This window comes from Nicotiana tabacum, chromosome 19, assembly GCF_000715075.1.
Source record: "Nicotiana tabacum cultivar K326 chromosome 19, ASM71507v2, whole genome shotgun sequence".
NCBI lineage: Eukaryota > Viridiplantae > Streptophyta > Magnoliopsida > Solanales > Solanaceae > Nicotiana > Nicotiana tabacum.
This window is the reverse complement of record NC_134098.1, coordinates 147,860,380-147,881,126: the sequence shown is the minus strand read 5'-3', so window position 1 is coordinate 147,881,126 and position 20,747 is coordinate 147,860,380. Positions and strand designations below refer to the sequence as shown.

Sequence of the window (20,747 nt, the reverse complement as noted above, 5' to 3'; positions counted from 1 at the left end):
ATTTTTTTGGGTCCCAAAGAATATTGCCAACAAAATCTATATTTTACAAAGATGATTATGCTTATGTGAGATGGACTCCATTAGTCAAAATATTGGCCATAATTACAATGAACTTTCGATTTACTTGTTTAATTCATAAATTTGGTTAACCCAGATTGAAGGAATCAATGAATAATTTGGATGAAATTACCATGTTTGAAGTTGAAGACTTATTAGGTTAAATGATCAATAAAATAATTAGAGTTTCAATTTGCACTATTCTTTTTTGAAGATTGTCAAATTATATTGTTTAATTTTGATATGTAATATTAAGTTGTAGGTAGAAATTTTAAATTTATCAAACTTTAAAACCACTCTATCACATTCTTAATCTGTCACTCTTTCACATTCTTAATCTGTCGGTATACCTAAATTTAATTTATTAAAATTTTCATGTAAAAAGAATTAACGGATAAGGGCCTGATTTGCCCTTCTACTATCATAAATAGACCTTATTTACCCTCCGTTTAATTTTTCTATAAAAAATATCCTTACTGTTATACATTAGGTTCATATTTACCCTTTAAACGTTTAAAAGAGTTACATTTGCTCTTCGTTATACTTTAGGATCACATTTACCCCTCTACTCTTCAAAAAGGGTTACATTTGCCCTTCGTTATACTTTCTTGACATATTAATCCTTACAATTATACCCTACATTTATCTTCATCCGGTAGATCACCATGTCCCACATTTATTTTCCTTCATGGGGCCTATGTGGATTTTTTTTTCTTCCAATTTAAATATGGTCACTTATTTAAGATAATTTAACCCGCGCACCCAATTTAAATAAGACATACTAACTAAAATAAATGGAAATCATAATTCCCAACCCCCCATATCACCACCCCCACCCCCACAAACAATAACTTTGAACTCAAAATCACTAATCTAATACAATTCACAATTATTGCAGTAACCAAAGTAAATTACAAGAAGTTGCACAACAATGGAGTTAACGAAGTCTTATTTAAATTGGGTGGGCGGGTTAAATTATCTTAAATAGGTGACCATATTTAAATTGGAAGAAAAGAAATCCACATAGGCGCCATGTAGGAAAACAAAGGTGGGACATGGCGATCTATCGGATGAGGGTAAATATAAAGTATAATTGTAAGAATAAATATGTCAATAAAGTATAACGAATGGCAAATGTAACCTTTTTTGAAGAGCAGAGGGGTAAATATGATTTTAAAGTATAACGAAGGACAAATATAATTTATTTTAATGTGTAAGGTTAAATATGAATCTAATATATAACTGTAGGGATATTTTTGATAGAAAATATAAACGAAAGGTAAATAAAGTCTATTTATGACACTAGAGGCAAATCATTTGACAAGAAAAGAACCACCTAATTCGTGTACGAACCAAAAAAGAAAAAAAGTTCTCAGCCCAAAACCGGTCCCTTAACAGAAGGACCGAGCACGGTTTATTTGACACCCTTGCCAAATACAATTGGACGACTTTAGCGGCCGGAAGCGCTAGTAGCTACACTCAGGCCTCAGCTGGTCTTGTGCTCAAACCCTTAAACCCTGAATCTCCCTCAAGCTGCAATTTGCCATTGGAATATAGCAACTCATAGATCTAAAGCCTTGTTACTCAACTTAATGCATCTACAAGAAAGAAGAACCATTTTTCTTTACTAATTTACAACTTTTTCATCAACCCATTTCCAAATATTCCCCAAAATGACAATCCATTCAGTAGTAATCCAAAAGCTCCTTAGCACCAATGCCCATTTGGGTCGTCGCGTGGCAGCACACCACTTCAAAATCTACTCATGCGGCAGCCGAAACGCAATGACAATCATAGATTCCGACAAGACACTCATCTGCCTCCGCAACGCCTGTTCCTTCATTGGCGAGCTCGTTCGCAACAGAGCCCGCTTCATTTTTGTCAACACCAACACCCTTTTCGACGAAATCATCGATCAGATGACCAAAACCATTGGATGCAGGAATGATACTTCCTGGCGTCTTGGAGGCTTTTTAACAAACAGTTCGAGTCCAAGAAAGTTTCGAGGTCGGAATAAGAAGTTGAACCTTGCGGCTGTGCAGCCCCCTGATTGTGTGGTGATTTTCGATACGGAGAGGAAGTCTTCTGTGATTCAGGAGGCTGCTAAATTGCAAATTCCGATAGTGGGTCTTGTTGATTCGAGTATGCCGTGGGATATTTACAAGAAAATTACGTATCCCGTGCCCGCAAATGATTCGGTGCAATTTGTGTACTTGTTTTGTAATTTGATTACAAAGACCTTCCTTTATGAGCAGAGAAGGTTGAATGCTGCTTTGGGAGCTTCTGCGATTGCAGAGCCTGAAATTAGGTACTATAACTTCTTAGTAGTATTTGCATTTTTCGTTAATCGTCTAATTTGTGTGTTATTGTGCTTGTTTTGGATGTCAATGAATTGGAACTCATACATGTGTGTGTCTATTAGTGCCTATCTCAATGACTTAACGGGGATATCGTGTTCACTCTACCTAGTTATCATGGCATTACAGTTTGTCTTTTTATGCTCAGTGAGGTATTGTATCTAGGGGACTAGCTTTTCTGCAGGAAATGAGAGGTTAACTTTACCTATTTGATCACCTTATTATGAGGGTTGGATAATGAATAATACACTGGTATTGAAAACTAGGAGAAAAGGAAAATCTAGAATTACAGTGAGACTAGAAGAAAAGAAGAAATTGGTCCAGAATTTCTAGGAATAACACCCGAAGGTATAACTGTCTAAAGTACCGTCTCAGAGAAAAGGTACAACTGTCTAAAGTAGCAGCATAAGCTTCAGTTAACATGATTAGAACTAACTAAGAACCACATAATTAACATGAAAAGCCATAGTGTTGAAATTTACATTCCAAAATTGACTGAAACATCTTCTGTGATTTATTCCAACTGCTCATAAAATTTAGATAGATATTTTGATGCTTTCTACATCGCTCTCACTATTATGGAACAACCCCCTTATCCATTAATTATATTCTCTAAAGGAGAAGATCCTCTCCTATCTCCAACTTGTTTTGCTACCTCCACTGTCATTGGTAACACCCAAGAAATATTAAACAATGAGAATGCAATGGACCGTCCATAGTTGTCCAGCCAACCTGCAATGCAACAAGAGATGATTAGTTCCTTATCAGCTTACTTAATTGGAAAACCACTTATGTATCTTAAGTTACTGCTTTGATGATTCAATTTCGTCTAGCGATGATCTCTTCATGTTCACTAGCTATAGACCTGCTACACGTGTACAGTTGAAGACTTGAAGTATTTGAAAAAGTTTTGGTATATAGACATAGTTAGAGACTTGTAATTTTGTATGTTTGAGTGCGTCTAACTTTATTAGTTTCTGGCAGTGTTCAAGTTGTAATTCACTGTTTTATTGAATTTTTTTCCCCCTGAATGCAATCTGGATGCAGAGAGGAAGCTGAACAACTTGACAAGATCAAGATGGCTAGCAAGGATAAAATATACGTTCTGCCTTATGAAAGATTAGAACCTGCTTCTGAGGGTAAATATGTGATCTTATAATCTTATATATTCTTCTTTATAAAAAAAAATTTCATTGATTCTTTTTCCTTCTTACAAATACTTATGGTTTTTAAGGGATGTAGGCATTAAGTCAACTCAATCATGCTTTATTTATGTATCTGAATGATACATCCATCACTTGGTCTCCTATTTCTGCAGATCTTACAGAGATTAAGCAGCTACTGGACAAACTTGTCGTGTTAAAGTTCAATAGTAACTTGGGATCAGATATGGGTTTCAGTGGACCAAAGTAAGCATTCAGTTGAGAGTTGAGATATGCTGATTGATTATTACATTCTAAAAGATTAGTGGCTCTAACATTATTTTTATTTACTTAAAGCTGAAACTTTGTAATATACATGATCTGTCCAAATAGAAAGTCTTTTATTTCTCTTCTTTGATTAAGATTGCCTTCGTTAATTCTATGGTATGAGGGCTTTAGGCACACTTGCACAGATACCAACTTCCTTTCCACTCTGGAGGTTCTTCATGCCCATAGATTCTGCAATTTTTTGTAACACGTAGATAGCAAAAACTTCCTTTCCATTTGAATGTGACTACTTTTGTGCATATAAAATGTTCCACTTATGTAAAAATGATAGTTAACTTTAATTTTGGTCTCACTTCTCAATAAACACTTGGGGATTTCCCTCTCTTACTGTGTTTGATGTTCAGAAGTTCTCTTTTCCTCCTTTTTGTTATTCCTAAGTGATTACAGTCTGTAGGAAAGTGCTTTTATTGTACTAGTTATTAGAGTGAAGAATCCCTTTTACAGTTATAAGATTTTATCTGCAATTAACTCCTGGTAATAACATTTAAGGCTTTCTTTTTTGATTCTCAATCTTGTTCCGTAGAGTAGTCTAATGTTCCAGTTTTAGAAATTTTATATGCTAAATAGCACTCTGTCTAAGGATATGAATTCTGGACTGCGGATTATCTGAAAATTTTGTTATATCCTTACAAATATTGTTCGCCATACGCACCTTGTTATTCTAATCTTCATTTTATAGTATCTCCATAAGTCATGCATTCCTTGTTGACTTTTGAAGTCATTGCATTTGACTTTTTGCCTTTTAACTTAGAAGAAAAAAAGAAGATACAAGTTAAGGTGGGTGGAAAACCTTCACCTGTTTAGCTTCATCCATGGAAATGTCTTTTACTATTAAGAGAGCTCACTGATGACCTGTACTGATTTGAAGCTTTTACTGTATTAGAAAAAACGTACCTTTTTTTATCTAGTGAATACAATGTTCAATCACAAAAATGGTTGTGTTCTGGAAGAATAAATAAAGGATCCATGTAAATGCAGTCAAATTACAAATTAAATTTGTTTGCTTTTCATAAATTATCCTAGTCTTGATTTTATGTTTATTTATTTGCTGTTGCTTTGATATGCAGATCTGCACTTGAAGTATGCCATGGATTTACTTGTCTGGATTTGGTCGTCAATCATATTGAGGTAGGTCATTTTCTGGCCCTTCTGGAGTGTATTTCCCATTTTCTTATACAAATCATTGTTTGAGGTTATCACTAATTTGAAATGAATAATTTTTGGATAACTGGTTCTATGTATGTTTGCAGTCCATCAACTCGAAATATGCTTGCAATATTCCATTGCTTATGATGAATACTACTAGTACACACGATGGCATCCTGAAGGTGACTATCTTATATCACCTGTACTCTTGAGTTCTTTAATGAGATTATTCTGGAAACTAATCAGCCGATTGCTTAAATTAGGTGTTGGAGAAGCACCCGAATAAAAATATCCACACTTTCATTCAGGTTTGTTGTTTAAAATATTCTGACATGTGATGTGTTTTCTGTCTTTTCCTTTTTCCGTTCTTTTGTTTTTTGTGAAGTAAAAAGCTCTTATCATGGGTTTGTAGAGCCAACATCAACAAGAAAATATTGAAGATATGCCAGGGTCACGGACCCTTGATAAATCAAGCACACAGGACAAACTGTATGTTTCCGTCTGTCTCTTATGCTCCTCTTGCTATCTCTATCTGCTTGTACGTATTAGCATTTTAAATTACGATGCAAATGTGTCATTCTTGCACTAGGAATTCTATGGTGTAATTCAAGGGTAGATATGCTTCTTTTGATAAGTTAGAATGATTTTACCCAATGTGACCCACTCTGATAGAGAGAAGAAGTTGGAAAAAAAAGAAGGGAAGTCGAATCTTTCTCTGATAGAAAAGTTGAGAAAAAGAAAAAAGAAGAAAGACTCTATTATGATGTCCTCAGTTTCTTAAGGCATTTCAAAAGTATTTTAAATATACATTAGGGTGAACTGGTTTTGCACTACTTGTATTTAATCGGCACTTATTTTCTTTTTCACTGAAGCACTTAATTTCCTTTTCTGATGACCACTAAACCTTTTAATGATTGCCATGAAGCTCAGCTTGTTTAGATCTTGAACCATATTGGTTTCAGCTAATTTCTTTTTCTCACCTAATGTCTTTTTTGACATGGTAGATATCCTTCCAACCTGCTGGAGGTTTTCCTTTCTTTGAACAGCAGTGGAAAACTTGAACCGCTAATTTCTCAGGTAGAGATGTGTATGGTGTTCAGTTTTATTGCTAGCAAAACTAAGACTTTAGCAGGTCTGTTAGAAAGTATTACTATTTTATGCTGCTTTTCCTATACACGCGCACACAGATAACGTGCATACTGTGAAAAGAAAAAATTTCTGATTGAGTTGAGATGTTATCAACGTCAAAGAGCACCCATATATTGGATATTAGGGTACATGAAAATAAGGAAAATTCATACTATATGAAATAAAGAGGGGTAGTAAAAAAGGAAAATTCCCACCCCAGACCCCACTTGTGGGAATATACTGGGTATGTTAGTAAAAAAAGGAAAATTACCTACACAGTGAGATACCTAAATACATAGAACAAATCTTGATAATCTTAACATTTAATTGCATTTATTCTCTTATAACATATCCTATCATACTCAAGGTGGTGAATCAACTTGAGTTTGCCAATTTTGAAAACAAGAAATACTGTAAGTCAAGCTATAGTAAACTAGTCACGTGAATAGTGGGTCTGAAATAATGAATAATCCGCGAAAAGGAAAATGGTGCTGGAATTATTTCCTGAAATAATCACTGGAAATTGTATAGTAGGAGAAAGTGCTCTCTACAGCAGAAACGGTGAGGAATTCTTTTCTGCGATTAAGGAGAGGCAGAGAGATGCTGATCTGTACCACATCATTGGCGTAGCTTGAACTGAACAGCTAAAAGGTAACCAAAAAAGTTGTTGGAACCACAACTAAAATTCAATGTTCAGATGAAGGGCTTAATACCTCTAATTCTGATACCAAGAAGAAAACAAGAGAAGAAAAAGTTTCAAGGAATGTTTGCTTGAAAATTTGCCCTGAAGAATGGTTGGAATAGTGGTCGACAGCGATGATGTCGCCAGAATAATCACTGAAAAGTAGCGTGTTACCACCAGACGTCACTGGAAAGATACCATAAAAATAAACTTATGAAATAAGGAAATTTTTTGTTTAAGCAGGCAGCTTAAGCTACTTTAGTCTTCAGAAGGTTGTAGAAGCACTGATACCAGACGACGCTTCTTATTGAATTGGGTAACAAACCTAAAAGAGAACTCCTTTATATAGTAGGTTAGCCTACTCTAAGCTAGAAAAATTCCTATTACATGAAAAATGAGTTATATTAAATGAGGATTATCACCTAAAATTGAGATTCATAACTATGATAGAATTAGGAAGAGTATTCTATGCTATTGATCTAAACACATAGAACGAATCTAGAACATTCTTTCATGTAATTGCATGGATTCTCTTGACTTTCGACGGGCATGTGTGCGCAGCAGATATACATATAAATATATTTCTCAATTGTGTGAAACTTTCTGACTTGGACGTGAATAAGGAACATACTTCAATGTGTTTTACAGGGTAAGGAGTATTTCCTTCTGCTGGAGTCAGATAACCTTGCTGAAGTTGTTGACCCAAGTATCCTTGTGCTGGTTTTATAACTTGTTTATTATTTTTCTTCATGAGGTTGGAATCTTTTATCTTCTGAGTGATATTGTTTCGGGCAGCTCCTTGATTTGTTTATTCAGAAATCCTGAGTCATTTGATTAAGAACAGCGTAGAACATTGTGTCGAGGTATCACCAAACAGCTGCTAATTTCGGCTCTTTTTCGTACCTCCTTGCTGCTGCATATAATTTCAATATTTCAGGTGATGCCTACCACCTCAGGAACAGAAGAGAGGGGTCTTCCGCCTCAGGAAGCGAGGATTCAGGTTGGTCATGGTCCTAACTTTCAGTGTGTTTGATAATTTCCTTGTTCTGACAACGTTTAATTTCACCCAAGAGGTCCGTATTTTATACTTGAGCTGAACCAAGTCACCAAGTTAGCTGTTATAAATAACCCCACCACGGTTTCGAAAGCTTTGAGAAAACGCAAGAAAGCAGTATGTGGGGCTCAGCAGTTGCCTTCATCCCTGCACCCAACTGACCCTGTAAATTTATTTATTTGTGAACTGTTACAATGCGGTGTAGTATAGTTGCAATGATTTGCGTTGTATGACAAATCTTATTTTCGTATTTTTGTTTTTCATTGTTGGTGGCTCAAAGTCAAAGGAAAGTGTCAAATCAATCAATACAATGTAAGTGGTTTAGTTTTTTTTTTCCTTTCATGGTGGAAAAGATAAAGGAACCAAAAGATTTTGACTCTTTTTTTCTTTTCAGGTGGATGAGTATGAGCTGCGTTGAGAGGTTACTACAGAGAAGTGGTCTGGGTTTTACCAGTTCAAAGGTATTATTATCCAAAAATCAAAAGGATATGTTCCTGAAGCAATAACACCTTAAAGTAGAAATACATTGTTACGCATATACATCGAAGCTTGTCCAATCTTTGTTTTTGTGTTGCTCTTTCTAATGTTCTATGTCACCTTACCTTCTCATGTGTTCCAGTTTTTCGACCGAGCATTTGCTATTGACAGTCCATCGTCAAGATATCTTCCAGTTGAAAGAACATCAGATTTGCTCATTTTGCAGGTTGAAGGGATGATTTTGTTAACTGGACTTTCTACCCACGATATTAGACTCTAGATCTACTAACTTTCGCTTCATTATTATATTCTGCAGTCAGATCTTTACACCTCAGCTGAAGGCACTTTGGTGAGAAATGCAGCAAGAGCAAATCCCAAGGATCCTTCTATTGAACTAGGACCCGAGTTTGGAAATGTAAATATGTTCCTCTATCTTTGCAACATTCTTTTATCAATTTATTTCATATATTTAACATACATAAATTGTTGATCAGGTTAATGATTTTCATAGTCGTTTCAAGTCGATCCCAAGCATTATAGAACTTGATAGCTTGAAGGTGAATGGGGATGTTTGGTTTGGAACTGACATAACTCTCAAGGTAAGAAATGTGCAAGCATTAATCTCATCAGGATTATACCTCTCTTATTTTTTGTTCTTACTTTTGTTCTTTTTGTGAGACCTGTCCTTTTTTTTTTTTGGAATAAATGCCTTTGTCGTGTTGACATTCTACTTTGATTCAACTATTGTTTGTAAGCAATCTATTCAGGAATCTTTTACTTGAATATATCTCAACAACTATCAGGCGTCTGTTTTCTTTTAAATGCTTTCTAATACTTCCTGATCCTTTTTATTTTTGAAATTTTAGGGGAAAGTCAGTATTGCTGCAAGACCAGGCATGAAAATAGTTATTCCTGATGGAATGGAGCTCAGAAATAGGGTAAGTGACTGTTAAGCTTACATTCAATCGCTTGTCGCTACCATCTTAAATTTTATTTTGAATGAGCCTTCTTTTGTTTTACCAGCTTATTACTAGCCAGGCAGATATCGGAACGAGTTCCTTGTAGATGGGATCTTGGATTTTTTAGCAAGATGATGTATACCCTAATAAGGTTGTTTTTCTAGTTTTCCTTGATTCAAAAGTAGAAGAGATAGTGAAGAGCAGAAGAAAGCATCATAAAATTTTACATCGATTATTAACGGCAACTGATCGAGCATTTTCCAAGTTCGAAAAACTAAATTATGAAAAGCTCACGGAAGGGTGAGAATTGTTTCTTCATTCTGCTTTGTCTTACTATGAAATAGCAAATCTCCCTTTATTTTTGCTGATTCAACCCTCTAAGTTTACTAAAGGACATGTAAGCCCTCAAGCTTAACGTCTTGCATCTCTTTTTTGTCCTTTTAATTTAATTGTGCTCAATCTTTTGTAATTAGTTAAGAGGAAGACGTCTCCCCTTGGACATATTTGTCACTTTTGGCAATCGAGCAAGAGACTTGATCATTGCTTGCATTGAACATGAGATCAAGCACAACCTGTGTTTAATATGATGAAAATTATTTTGTTGAAGCAGATTATGTGGCATTGCAGTTTATACATGAAGAATGTCGTTTTACCTTTTTAGTGAATTTTTCTTCTTGTAAAAATAATTATCCAGTAACCAAACAATAGCCAGTGAGCCCTTTTGGGCGTTTAAATTTTCGCAAACTTTTTTTTAAATTGAAATTCATGTCTACCGCAACTCAACCCTCATTAGCTTTTCTTTTTCCTACTGTAGTATCACAATATTATTTCTCTCAATTTCAACTCAATTTTTTTTATATACAAGAACTCTCAAGTCTCAACAACGTTATTTATCCTAACATCATAAGACCAAAACTCAATCTCCTCTCACTTATCTCCTCCACAATTCAAACCACACCACCCTCGGCCCTCTGTCGCAAAACCTGCCCACCACCACCATCAACAACCACCTCCACTCTTCATTCTTCCTATATCCAACTCTCAGAAAATCTCAAAATCCTTGTCATTAATAATATCCTCTTCCATGGAAGCCGGAGTTGGTGCCATGGGAACAAAGCTAGGTAAGATGAGTTACTTAGAACCTTCTGGAACTGTCATACCTATAACCGTGGTTGAGTTTAGCGAAGGTAACATTGTTACTCAGGTTGAAAGTGAGGCTAATGATGGATACGATGGCGTTCAAGTTGGGTGTCGTCTCGGGATAGAAAACTTACGAAGCCTGAGGCTGGGCATTTGGAAGGATTATTTCTTCAAGGCATTTGCAGGAGTTTAGGCTGCTGGCTGTGGATGGATTCGAGGTGACACGGCAGATTGATTTTAAGGAGTTGTTCGAAGAGGGTGATTTTGTTAATGTATCTGGTACCAAAGGATTTCAAGGTAATTATAATGATGTCAAATTTGGAACTGACAACTGTAGTTTTCATTGCTCCAAGTTTTGATATTATATTTGATTACTAGGGTTGCATCAGGGGTCGGCACTCAGCCCTTTTTTGTTTGCTCTAGTGATGGACGTACTGACGCGCCACGTCCAAGGGGAGGTGCCGTGGTGCATGCTATTTGCAGATGATATTGTATTGATTGACGAGACGCGAGACGGCGTGAACGCGCAATTAGAGGTATGGAGGCAGACCCTGGAATCAGAAGGTTTCAAGTTGAGCAGGACCATGACAGAATACTTGGAGTGTAAGTTCAGTGGCGAGACTCAAGGAGGGTAAGGAGAGGTGAGGCTGGACGCGCAGGTCATCCCTAGGAAAGGGAGTTTTAAGTAACTTGGGTCTAATTTTCAGGGGATGGGGAGATTGATGAAGATGTCACACATCGTATTGAGGCGGGATGGATGAAATGGAGACTCGCTTCCGGTGTTTTGTGTGACAAGAAGGTGCCACGAAACTTAAGGGTAAGTTCTACAGAGTGGTGGTCAGACCAACGATATTGTATGGGGTTGAGTGTTGGCCAGTCAAGATCGCTCATGTCCAGAAGAAGATGAAGGTAACAGAGATGAGGATGTTGAGATGGGTGTGCGGGCATACCAGGTTAGATAGAATCAGAAATGAAGCTATTCGCGACAAGGTGAGTGTGGCCCCTATTGGGGACAAGATGCGGGAAGCGCGGCTTTAGTGGTTTGGAAATGTGAGGAGGAGCACAGATGCCCCGGTGAGGAGGTGTGAGAGGTTGACATTGAAGGACGTACGGAGAGTTAAAGGTAGGCCAAAGAAGAGGTGGGGAGAGGTGATTAGGCAAGACATGGCGCAACTTCAGCTGACTGAGGACGTGACCCTTGATAGGAAGGTATGAAAGTCGAAGATTAGGGTAGTAGAGTCGGTAGTCTAGAGTGTTCATAACAGTAGTATTGGCACGCAATATCGCTTTCTGTTGGTAGTAGGTTTTTATGACTAACCGTCGTTTTCTTTCATTGTTGATCACCTTACTATCTTGTTGTTTTTATTCTGCTTTTATATGGCTTTTTGGTACCGTCCCTTCTTGTCTATATTTTCATTAATGGGGTGCTTATGCTTTCCTGAGCCGATGGTCTATTGGAAACAACTTCTCTATCCTCATAAGGTAGGGGTAAGGTCTGCGTACATACTACCCTCCCCATACCCTAGAGTGTGGGATAATACTGGGTATTTTAATGTTGTTGTCGTCTTTTAGTAATTGGCTTTTGAGATTCAGTTTACTGCATTTTGTTAATTTTGGCCATGATATACAACATTGAACCAAGTTGCATACCTTCTAGTTTTATCTTTCCACTAGATATAAGCCTCATCATTCTAGTGTCAACATTTACAACAGGTATACTACATAAGTACAGTCAGCCTGGTCTGAAAATCCAAATTGAGATTACCAAACTTGCCAGACTGTTAGTGGCATTATTAATTTAGAAATGATACCATCATCTCAAATAGCATGGTGCAGTTCAAGCGTGAACTGAAATGTAGTACAGCATATAGCTGAATAGTATAGGCACCATAAAATGGAAGGTTATCAGGCTAAAGCTATCAATTGTCAATAAATAGTGGCCCAATTCTGGTGAGTACAGCAAAAAGTTGTAAGGCCAATATCAGCACAGTTTTGTCAAACAAAAACGTATTCTTCAATTTAATATCTTTGAGGGACAGATTCAATAGCCAAAGCCAAACTCACTGATATAGCTGCCACTTCTGCAACTGATAGAGTAAAAGATGCCCAGGTCAATAAGACCATTGGCCACAAGAGTAATAATATTTCATGATCTCTCACTTGCCAAGCCATTGATCCTCTCTATAACAGTAATAAGCCCTTGAGTGCCAAGCTTCCCATCTCCATTAGCAACCATAGCAGAAAACAACTGCTTAGACAATGCAGCACCAGGCAACACCACAACATCGTCACTCTGCTCCGCTCCAACGTCCAAACCCATTCCCAAGTCCTTCACCATGTACTCTGTAAACCCACCAGGCCTAAAGTCTCTCCCAATCATTCTTTCTCCAAACAACTCCATAACCTTAGACCCAGCTGCTCCTCCCTTGATTGCCTCCACAAACTTCATCTTATCCAACCCCGCCTTCTCCGCAAACACCAATCCTTCACTCAACCCCAGCAAGTTCCCTCCAACGACAATCTGATTTGCAATTTTACAGCTTTGCCCCTTTCCTGGTCCACCCACAAAAGTCACCTTTCCCAACACATCAAACAAAGGCTTTAACCACTTCACCACATCCTCATTTCCACCAGCAAAAATTGCCAATTTCCCTTCTCTCGCCCCAATATCTCCTCCAGACACCGGAGCGTCAACAGTCCAGCAATTCTTCTCACGGGCAGCATCAAAGATTTGCTTAGCGAGTACTGGGTGGCTGCTGGTGTGATCAATAATGACGCAATTGGGGTTGACAGAAGAAATCAAACCCTCTAAGACAATTTGTCGAACATCTGATGGGTGACCCAACATAGTGAAAATAACATCACTATTACGCGCAAGATCAGCTGGGGAATCAGCAAGATGGGCGCCTTGGGATTGAAGATGAACAACTTTAGAAGGACTGCGGGCGTAGATTGTGACGGCATAGCCAGCGGAGAGAAGGCGAGACGCCATGGCGCCACCCATTACGCCTGTGCCTATCCATCCTATGCGGGTCTGGGTCGGGTTTATGGGAACTGGGTAGGAAGTCATAGCTGGGGTTTTGATTCTATCGGAAGAAATTGGGTATTAATTTGTACTTATATTTTGATTTAATTCGATTGGATGTGACAAGGTTTAAGTTTAAACATGACATATTTTTAAATTTAGAAATAATTCAATTTTAAACTCTTTATTTTACTTATTTTATTCTTAACGGAAAGCTTTTATAATCACACAAATATCATGGCCCCACAAATCTTTTACCCCATAACTTTTTAAGATCATAAATTTCAAAAATTTTATTTTTTTTCTTAAACTCCGTGCCGAGTCAAATTAGCTTTACTATTATGAATAAATCTGAATTATTTAAAATTTACCTCATTTAATGTTTTTTAAAATTATTTATTTGCTTTGAATATGTGTCCATTAAAAATTGTACAGAATCTAATCACTAAAAATTGTGTAGTAAGATCACCGCACAACCATCATCACCTAGTCATCACCGCACAACCAATATTGACGATCATCACCGCCGCTAGCTTTTTTGGTGTGTTATTAAGCAAATAGTTTCTACAACATCATGTATATTAGTATTTTCTCTAATATTTTATAGATACGATACCTAATTATTCTTATTTTTTATTAGTATTTTATATTTATTAATTCTTAGATAAAGATTAGCTATACACACATATACATACCGTACTCAAATTTAGAGATAATAGCTTAATAGTCAGATATATATACATATATATATCTAGATTTGACATCTTAATTTTAAAATAAAACGAATAGTAGTGTCCAGAGTGTACATTTTGGAATATTGGATAATGTTCCAAGCACTTTGGTAGTAAAACATTTTTGCCTATGTGATGGAAATTCAGTGTTTTTGCAGTTTTGCAACATTTCTAACTAATTCTGTTGGATCCAATTTTGTAACATCGTAGATTTAGAGGCAGTATAATTTAGTTTGAAAATGAGATAATTTTTTTTTATTTTATTTATAACTATAGGCCGATGCCCTTGCCCTAAAATTTGCAGAATATATATTTGGACTCAAACATCCTTAGAGCATCTTTGCCTTTAGTGTTTACAGACTAATTGTAAAAGTCAGAAGAAAATAAAGTAAACAAGCTACTTTTGAGCATAACATTTTCTTTATATATTACTATTGTAAACTAGTCTTTTTACAAGTCACAATACAAATTTTGGTCTCTTTGTCTAAAGAATCTGCTATACGCTCTGTTCATTCCATCTCTAACACAAGTGATAGTTATAGTTATATCATCTTATTAAAAAAGAAGAATAAATAAAAAGTAAATTTATCCCATCAGATTGTACAAAACGAAGAAGAGGATAACTAAGAGCATAGTCCCTAACCCAAACAAACCTTCTCCATCATATGAAACAGAAGCAATAGGTAGGAGATGATATATTTTGTATAGGAATGAATATTGACAGCAAGTATACAACAAGTGTCAAGGAGGGAGAAAATAACAATGTAAGAAGAAGAATGGTGGCACCTCCACCTATGCTACAAATTGTTGGCCAGAATATGAGCAGACTAAGGAACCCAACTCTTAGTGAAGGAACCGTTGGTGATGGCCCTCTGTTGCCCATTTTTTGCTTACTAATAACACCTAGCCTGTTATATCAATTGACTAGGGGGAAAAAATGCAATTTTCTGACATCAAAACAGGAGAATATAAAGTAGACATGTTAGCATTGTGCAACATGCACTCCAGAATCTAAATGTATAGCTATCAATGGAACTCACATTGGTTTTAAACACCTATAAGGTCAGAAGAATATCATCATTTTCACCTCATCATCTCATGTATCGGGTTGATACATTGAGATAGAACTTTGAAACATAGTCTTTCGCGAAATCAACTAAACCTAACACAAGTATCCCACAACATATATTTTAGCATGCTATTTACGAACCTTCCTAATAAATGTAATAGGTTAACACCCTACAGCTTGTTACAACAACATTTTATACATAACACAGGGCAACAGATGAAGCTAAGTGACCTATAACTATCTTTCCTTCATTGCAGCCAACTCATTGAGGGGGATGATATCGCAAATGCTGCTCGTAGTAGTTTATCAACTGCCAAAGAAAAAAACCATTTCCAGTAAGAGTCATCTAAGTAAAGCTGAAGGAATTCATTACGTTAACTTCCCTCTAGATTCTCAAAATTAAATAAACTCAGCTAATACTTTCTGAAACTAGAGTTAGAAGTAGATTTATACATTTATCAAATAGCAATCATAATTACAAAATAGAACGATGTGATTTTATTTTTAACTTATTACAATATGTTGAGGTATTTATCTGAAGTGATAATCCAAAATTACTAGTGAGACTTTAATAAGAAAAATAAGATCTGAGGAAAAGATAAACTTTATCAAACTAACTACGTAATTCATATTCCCAGGCACTATCAATATCTTATGAAAGAAATGTAGTACTTTTGAGCCATTACAAAATAAGTTATGTGAAACTGAGAAATTTCTGTTAATAATCCATATGAAAATATAAGATCAGTGCATTTTTGGTGATGAAAGAACCAATAAGAGAGAAGAGAAACAGCTACCAGAAGTGGATTATTCATCTTCAGAAACTTGTTATCCACCATCACTTCCTTTCCGTCAGACCTGCAGACAACCATTAAGAAACGCTATAATGTGAACTAAAAACTAATGAAAGAATCAGCATAGTATCATCAAACTGAAAAGTTAGGGAGTATTGAATTATCTAGCAAGATGTGTACAAAAATGGGTAAGCCAAGAATTGAACTTGAAACTGTCAAGTTCATGCTCCTTTTATTAAGAATGGAAGTAGAAGGGTGTAATCACACTGGTTACATAACATCTTACATGCACACATTATACTGTTGTTACAGAGCAAACAGGAGACACAACTTCCAAAAAAAAAAGTGCAACTTAAAGTATTACAATTCAGTTCAGATATAAAGGTAACAACAGAAGGACGATTCTGAAAATTGATTTGAAAATTTGAGAACTGTTAGCTTATCCTGACGATAACAAAGAGTTTCTTCCTTACATCAATTTTGGCGGACAGGTGAGCAAAACACAGCACAAAGCACAAAGCACAAAGCAAAAGAGAATATCGCTTATACAAAAGGAGTCAGAAGTCAGATTGGATTTGGTTTATTATATGAAAAAGGGTCTAGTTAGATCCAGGTATAACTCTCAAGAATGGACCTTCAAGAAAGTGAATAAAGTACTGCTTTTCCACTGATATTCCCATATGACTATAGTTCATCTGAAGTTCTTGGGAGCAGCAACAGTTAAGACAGTGATCCTTTATCACCACTGATATTTCTATATGTCATGGAGGTCCTTATCAAAATGAGAATACACAAACAAATTCCGGAAAGGAAACTTAATCCTCATGAACTAGTCTTGATGTGTGGTGCAGAGTGGCTTATCTTTCTACTAAATAATTGAATTTACCTTCAGGATGAAAGTTTAGTGGATTATTTTCCTACCAAATGATTGATTTGCCTTTAGAGTGAAAGTTTAAAGACATTAAAATATGGCAACTAACAATCCAGATAATTGGCAGGAGAACAAGAGGGATGACGATGCAATATCTGTAAAAAGGAGAAAAACACGCTCTTATTAAGTGGAGTATTCCACTTATTTGTTTTTCCCCACACAATTAGTAAAAAATGATATGGAACGAGCTTACAAGATACATCGAGTTTACCATAGGGAATGACAATCATGTTCAATTTTAATTGGTAGTTTTGTGTGGAATTAAGCTTTGAAAGATCAGTCGTCTTGTTTATTTATGATCACAACGTATCAGGATGCATTTCCAATTTCACATGAAGAGACGGAAACAAAGTATCCTGGAGACAACTTTCAGGAGACCTATCCAAGACCAGGAATGTGATGACGCTGATAATCTTTTGCAAAGCATTTACAACTATAACAAGTTCGTAAAAGAAGAAGTATTATAAACAGGTCATCAACAAAATATTTGGCGATGTCATACAACAACCTTCTAAGAGGTGCTGGTGAGTCAAGAATCATGTTGAGCTCTATATGAAAGACAAATGCTCCTAAGAAAGTGACTTTCTTTCTTTATGTGGTGTACAACTCCAAGCACTATAGTCACTGTGGAAATTTTGAGTAGTAGTAGGAGACAGATAATAGTTAGTTAGTTGTTCTTTTTAAGGTATATGATGATGATGTGGACCATTTAATACTTCCAACTCCCCACAGAAATTTGGTCCCTAATGTCTTATACCTTTGATAAGGCATGGACGCAACATAGAGCCATGGAAGATACACTAGCGAGTTGGGATTAAGAAAATAGGATTTCAGCAAGGAGTTGCCGAAGGGTGCCCCTCTTTGCATTTTTTGGCTGATTTTGAGGAAAAGAGTAATAGAATCTTTTAATGGGTTGATAAGTCCCCGTGCAGAGTAAGGCTCCTTCTGCTTCCAATGTGTCTGTGTAAATGGATATCTCATATTGTAATAGCTGGCAGAATATTTTTTGAAGCTTGATGTTATCCCACATTTATAGTGACGGTGTATTGGTTTGATATCAATGAAATGAATTTGAGTTCAAAGAAATAAATGAAATGTTAAGATATTACACATTCTGAGTATCATAGAAACCCAATGACACACATATGTGACGAAAGTTCGCTGGCAAACATAGAAAATAGGAATGTAAGTTTTAAGTCACAGACCTCTTGGCAAGAAAGGTTATTGAGACGTCCTGCATATCATTGGATAAAGATGTTGAATAGCTCATAGGCTTGACTATATGTGTAATTGTATATGCATCTTTGGAATCATCAGACTTGTTTTTAAAAACAAAGTCACTACCCACAAATTCATGATTGTGACTTCCTTCCTGCACAAAAGTAGCCAACGGACCACCTACTGCAGCATCTTGGACACCATCCATCACAGCTGCGGTAGTATCCTGTTTAAACCTCCGAACAGAACCAGATTTCCTCTTTTTAGCTCCAGTGCAGCGATCAGATTGAAAGGACTCTGCACCATTAACCTTTGCAAATCCATTTGAGAGACCATTAGCAGATCTATCCACAGAGTTTTCATTGGTTGACATTGCTCCTTTTAATTCACTCAACTTCAAATTCAACTCATTTTGCTCTCTAGTTTCCTCTAGAGAGAAACCCAACTCCAAACCATTGCCATTCACCACTTTATCTACTTTGCTGTTCAATTCACTACCATTACTGTCCACACGACTCGTAGCCTTCAAATCATTCAGAGGAGGTGAGGGTGTAGGTTCCTCAATTATCCTAACCTTCACTGCTGGCACATTATATGTAGCATCTGCAAGGGAACACTGCTGCTGCTGCTGCTTTTTCTTGGGCTGAGTGTGCGTAACCCCAGATTTTCGCTTACGCTTGCGTGTGGATCGTTGTTTCCCTGACTGCAAGCTTCAAAGTAAAAAGGTAAACAGATCAATAAAGGTGCCACAGGTTAACAAGTCAGCTAGCCCTTATACACAAGATATAAGGGACAAAAAAAAAAGGGATTATAAATAGAACTAACCTCTCTTCAAATGATTCAATAACATCAGAACAGGACATCAGGTTCTTCACAGGTTCCCATGTATTTGCCGTCTCTGGCCAGCCTCGCCTGTACAACAACACCCATAACATCTATCACCTACACAACCTTTTTTCTTTTTTCACATAGTTTACAGGAAGCAGAAAAAAACCAACTGGACAGCAACTACAATGAAGCCACTGAAAATACTAACTCGTGCACTATGGTTCGAATAACAGCCTCTTAGCCACTGGGCTGTCCTGGGGAACTATCTCCTAGAAACTTCAAAAAATGGGAACTTGGAGCCAAAAACTACAACAAAATCTAAAATTTTCAGTAATTATATAGAAACACTTACCATTTAATCAAATACTGAACTTGACCCTTTAGTTTCCACAGCATTTCCAAGATTCCCATATCCATAAAAAATCACAGAAATTAATGCCCAAAAATCAGGATAAAAATATCAAAAGATCAATAAAACTACTTCACATAATCAATGCAACTAATAAGAAAGTTAAAAAAAACAAACCTTTCGTATTCTTTTTCTCCTAACGGCTTCAATTTCATAAAACCCTTCAGCAAGTTTTGGTTTTTCATTATCAGCTTCACCATCATCCCCATCTCCTTCTATTTCAAACTCCTCTTCATAAGTTTTTTCTTCATTCTCTTCTTCTTCTTCTCCGGCCTCCGGAGACGCCACCGGTTCCTCCTCGCCGTCGCCAGCGGCGTCTTCTGGAGCTTCATCTCTCTCTTGCTGATGCTGCTGAGCTTCTTCTCCTTGAGGTTCCGACATACCGTCCGACGGCAACACACGGTTACCGTTGCCGGATTCCGACGGGGGTTTTAGGGAGTCTGTAGCTGCCGGAATGCCAGAGTTTTTCTTTTTCCCTCCTTTCATTCTCTCTCTCTCTCTCTCTAAAAGGTTTTTCCTTTTCTTTTTATTTTATTGATTTATTGATGATTGATGTGAAATGTTCTTTTCCATTTCACTGATAATTCAACCTTTTTGTATCGAATTCTCATTTTTCTTTAATTATTTTATTACTGTATTAATTATGAAGGAATAAATGATAAATCTATTCCCATTGTATTTTGCCTTTGTTTTCCTTATTTTTAATTTTTTACTTAAATAATCATCAACGGAATATACTTTCTAAATTATGTTATGATGATCGTGTGAACACTAATATTGCTACACATATCTTGTGAATCATGTCTTTTAGATTTGGACATCTTTAAAACTTTCCTTAATACATTAGATGGTAATCCTATTAGGCAAAACCAGAATTTATTAAGTTGTTTGAACTTGAATCTTATTTTTTATTACATGAATTTTGTATTTATCAATGTTATAAGATCTGATATTTAATGCTAAACCAATTTATTATGTAGATCAAATTCATCCTCTCTATCTATCGCGTTTTTCTTATATTTTATATTTGCACTAAGATTTCACGGGGTGCAATAAAGGCAGTAATATTTCTTTTGAAGATTTGTACTCATAAATATATCAACTACTAGAAATTTAGTTATTAAAGTTCTATAGCAAAGTTAACGAAAGCCGATACTCTAAACAGTTGAACTTTTTTCTCACAAAAATTAAAAAACAAATACAACTGTTGTTAAAATAATTATATTGTGGATATCTATTTATTACTCTGTTA

The 20,747-nt window shown here is 36.2% G+C and overlaps 4 protein-coding genes across 4 annotated transcripts; 2 read left to right on the top strand and 2 right to left on the bottom strand.

Annotated features, from left to right (window-relative positions):
- Positions 1-1,379: 1,379 nt before the first annotated feature.
- On the top strand, positions 1,380-9,956 carry LOC107807768 (UTP--glucose-1-phosphate uridylyltransferase). Its single transcript, XM_016632207.2, has 18 exons — positions 1,380-2,365; positions 3,462-3,553; positions 3,733-3,823; positions 4,972-5,032; positions 5,155-5,232; positions 5,314-5,358; positions 5,463-5,539; positions 6,055-6,127; positions 7,509-7,566; positions 7,677-7,723; positions 7,798-7,860; positions 8,195-8,226; positions 8,309-8,375; positions 8,534-8,617; positions 8,708-8,806; positions 8,886-8,990; positions 9,258-9,329; positions 9,415-9,956. Exons 1-18 carry the CDS (start codon positions 1,731-1,733, stop codon positions 9,454-9,456), a joined length of 1,821 nt encoding a protein of 606 aa, XP_016487693.1. The 5' UTR covers positions 1,380-1,730; the 3' UTR covers positions 9,457-9,956.
- A 478-nt stretch (positions 9,957-10,434) lies between these two features.
- LOC142173775 (large ribosomal subunit protein uL3c-like) lies at positions 10,435-10,849 on the top strand. Its single transcript, XM_075239425.1, has 2 exons — positions 10,435-10,593; positions 10,676-10,849. The coding sequence occupies exons 1-2, from the start codon at positions 10,435-10,437 to the stop codon at positions 10,847-10,849; spliced, it is 333 nt and encodes a 110-aa protein (XP_075095526.1).
- A 1,546-nt stretch (positions 10,850-12,395) lies between these two features.
- On the bottom strand, positions 12,396-13,616 carry LOC107807770 (putative 3-hydroxyisobutyrate dehydrogenase-like 2, mitochondrial). Its single transcript, XM_016632209.2, has one exon. It carries the CDS (start codon positions 13,558-13,560, stop codon positions 12,637-12,639), a length of 924 nt encoding a protein of 307 aa, XP_016487695.1. The 5' UTR covers positions 13,561-13,616; the 3' UTR covers positions 12,396-12,636.
- Positions 13,617-15,269: 1,653 nt separating this feature from the next.
- Positions 15,270-19,981, bottom strand: LOC107807769 (chromo domain protein LHP1-like). The gene is given in 6 exon segments (NM_001325808.1): positions 15,270-15,625; positions 16,113-16,173; positions 18,246-18,968; positions 19,084-19,170; positions 19,439-19,464; positions 19,613-19,981. Coding segments are annotated over 6 exon segments (1,314 nt in total). The 3' UTR covers positions 15,270-15,577.
- Between the last annotated feature and the right edge of the window lie 766 nt (positions 19,982-20,747).